Genomic DNA, 3462 nt, shown 5'->3' with positions numbered 1-3462 from the left:
CATAGGTTGTCTTTATCTTATTGGTGAGTTCCCTTCTTTTCCTAGTTTTCTGAAATTTTTATCAGGAATTCATGATGGATTTTGTCAAATTTTTTTCTGCATTTATTAACTTCATCGGTGATTACTTCTGTTTGAAAGTATGGTGAAAAGCATTAATTGATTTTTCAAATGAAAAATTTCCCCTGCATTTGTAAGGTAAGTGCTACTTGGTCATGTTATAGGATCATGTTATATTCGTTAAGCTCAATTTGCATAATTCTTGTTAATACTGCAACTGAGTTTATGAAAGGATTTGATAACTAATTTTATTTCATGAATGCTTTTCTCTGGTTTGAGTATTATTGTAGAACTGGCAACATAGAATGAATTTGACTCTTTCAGAGACTGAATGGAGTGAGAAATAGCAGGCAGATTGTAGTAACCCTCTGAGTGAAATTTAAAAATATCACCTAGATGAAAGTAATATTGGCAGACAAATGGGTAGTTGAAGGACAGATTCCAAAACATTGATGCATGGATACTTCCAAACCCTGAAGAATTTCATGCCACCAGAATCTCCTTATTTTTATCAAATCTATGCATAAATTTTACTGCCACACATCTGCACACATTCAAGAATGTCATTACATCTTTTACTAGGCCCCACAATCTTCTCTCGCCTTCAGTGAGAAAAAACAGTATATGATCTATCGAAAAAGTGGAAATTACATAAAGACACAGCAGAGTATGAGTTTAGGAGACTCTAATAAAGCCTGAGATAATGCCTGGGTGGCCTTGACATAATCTCAGTTTGGGACACCCTGAGAGATGTACAAGTTGAAAGTTAGCCTGAAAGAATTTATTAATTTTTTAATACTTTCGGGTCACTCTTTCTTTACAAATATTTTCACAACTCGGTCCCGAATTTGCTTTGTCCTGACCCCATAAATGACTGGATTTAAACAAGGAGGAACAACCACATATAGATTGGCCAGGAGGATGTGAATGTAGCGAGGAATATTTCTACCAAATCGGTGAGTCATAAAAGAGAAAAATGCTGGTGTATAAAAGGCTAAGATGACGCAGACATGTGAACCACATGTGCTAAGGGCTTTGAGCCTGGCATCTCTTGAAGGAAGGCGGAAAACAGCTCGTAGGATCTGAACATAGGAGAGGGCAATAAGGATCAAGTCAAAAATCAGGGCAGCAATGGTAAATAAGCCATAGATGATGTTGACCCTTATGTTAGCACAGGCAAGACGGGCGATTCCCATGTGTTCACAGTAGGTGTGAGGAATGATGTAGTGTCCACAAAAGGGCAATCGTTTGAGAAGAGGGCAGAAGGGGATGACAAGGAGAACTGGCCTCCCCACTACAACGGAGGCCATGATGGCTACCACTCTGTTGGTGAGAATAGTGGTATATCTCAGTGGATAACAGGTGGCGACAAAGCGGTCAATTGCCATGGCCAGCAGCACAACAGATTCCATACCAGTGTAGGTGTGGATAAAGAACATTTGGATGACGCAGCCTTCAAATTTTATCTCCCTGAAGTTGAACCAGAAGATAGCTAGCATCTTGGGAATGGTAGAAGTGGAGAGGCCCAGATCAATAAAGGAGAGAAGAGCCAGAAAATAGAACATGGGTTGATGAAGACCCTGCTCAGTCTTGATCACAAATAGGATTGTGACATTCCCCACAAGTGCTATCAGATAAACAACAAAGAAAGGGAAAGCAATCCAGATATGGAAAGCTTCTAAACCAGGTATACCCAACAGAAGGAAGGCAGAGGGATATGAGGCACTGTCATTGATGGAAGACATCCTGCTGAGAACTCTTGGAAAATACTCTATGGTCTTCTTCAGCATTTCTGGGGAGACATAAGGGAATATATGATGGTTGGATGTATATAATAGCAGGCCAATTAGACACTTAAGAACATAACGGAAAGGAATTTGAGGATAATTGACTATTAAATTCAAATTATTGACTATCCCATTTAATATCCCAAGGAGATTGTGGAAGTTAGAAATAGTATTTTCTGGTGGTAGTGTGGTGTAGTGATCCATGATCATCTTTAGCTCATTCTATTGTGAGATTCTCATCTATATTTACTAGTATCAACTGAAAACCCTTCCAGTAACCACAATTTGTATTACATTTTCAGGTTACCTTGGTTACTTAGTTGAGTGGATATGTAAGAGAAAACTCTACAAAAATATTGTGGGAAAAAAAAGAATGAGGAATTGGGGTGGGAAGAAGCTTTGGATATGATGATTATAATAATATCTACTTACAACCCTTATTTGCCTGTCATAGTCCCCTCTTTGTTAAGTGTTACTTTTCCCTTTATTTGCTTTAATAAGACTGTGTTTATATCTATCTTTTAATGAAACTTCTTTTATCATGTCTTTGATGAATAGATTATTAGTATTTTTCTACTTTTACCATCAAAAAATTCACTACATTAATAATACAAAAAATAGATAATTTTAATACAAGTAAAAAACAGTCATTAAATTCAGCATCCACATGTGATATTTAAAAAAAGAGGGAACTTTTAGCAAATTAGACGAAAAATTAAACATTCAATTTAGTGAAAGGAATCTCTGAAAAGCCCACAGCTAATATCATAGTGAATGGTGAAACACAGGAAAGTTTATTTCTAGGATTGGGAATAAGGCAAACATATCAGCTAGCATCAATTATATTTAATATTTTACTGGAGGTCCCAACAAGGTCATGTATCAAGAAAAAATAAATAAGAATATGGAGCGCTACATCAGGAACTAACGAAGTACTATATGGTGACTAACACAACATAATAAAATATATATATATATATACACACATATATATATTAAAAAAAGAAAAAAGAAATAAGACATTAAGATTGGAATGAAAGAAGTAAACTTTCCTGTTCATGAGTGACATGAACACTTACATAAAAATCAAAGTGTTTAGAACTAATTATTTAGCTTATCAATCAATCAGGTATAAGAATCAATACTTTTCTATATATTGTTATCGAACTATTAGAAATTAAGATTTTCAATTACAATTAAAAAGACCTAAAAAAGTTTTAGAGTATAACATGCCCATGGTTTGGAAGGCTAAAATATGTTAAGATGTCGTTCTTCCTAAGTTGATCAATAACTTTAAAACGGCTTCAATCCCTACCAAGAAATTTAAGCTTATTCTAAAATATTTATAGGAATACCCTAAATTCTTTCGAAAAAAAATAACAAAAGAGAGGAACTAATAGTAAAGGACTTCAGACTTTAAAAAATAAAGTATCAAGGCAGTGTGATAATTGCACAATGATGGGCAAATAGGTATGTAGGGAAAGAATAGAATAGACATATTTTACATCCTCAGTTAGATTTTACAGTGACCAATACAGTAATTCAGTGAAGATAGGAGAGTCGTTTCTATCAATGATACTGGAGCAACTAAATGCAAGTATCAAAAAAAAAAAAAAAA

The 3462-nt window shown here is 34.8% G+C and overlaps 1 protein-coding gene across 1 annotated transcript; it reads right to left on the bottom strand.

The window, feature by feature from the left end:
• Positions 1-751: 751 nt before the first annotated feature.
• Positions 752-2393, bottom strand: LOC103681183 (olfactory receptor 52E4-like). The gene has a single exon (XM_008710715.1). The coding sequence runs from the start codon at positions 2052-2054 to the stop codon at positions 864-866; it is 1191 nt and encodes a 396-aa protein (XP_008708937.1). The 5' UTR covers positions 2055-2393; the 3' UTR covers positions 752-863.
• Between the last annotated feature and the right edge of the window lie 1069 nt (positions 2394-3462).

The sequence above is a fragment of the Ursus maritimus genome, unplaced genomic scaffold (assembly GCF_017311325.1).
Source record: "Ursus maritimus isolate PB19 unplaced genomic scaffold, ASM1731132v1 scaffold_16, whole genome shotgun sequence".
NCBI classification, from domain to species: Eukaryota; Metazoa; Chordata; class Mammalia; order Carnivora; family Ursidae; genus Ursus; species Ursus maritimus.
This window is presented reverse-complemented; position numbering and strand designations above follow the sequence as displayed.

Bases quoted from the DNA above. Each gene is read 5' to 3' on its own strand.
- LOC103681183 (XM_008710715.1), bottom strand. From the start codon at position 2,054: ATGATCATGGATCACTACACCACACTACCACCAGAAAATACTATTTCT.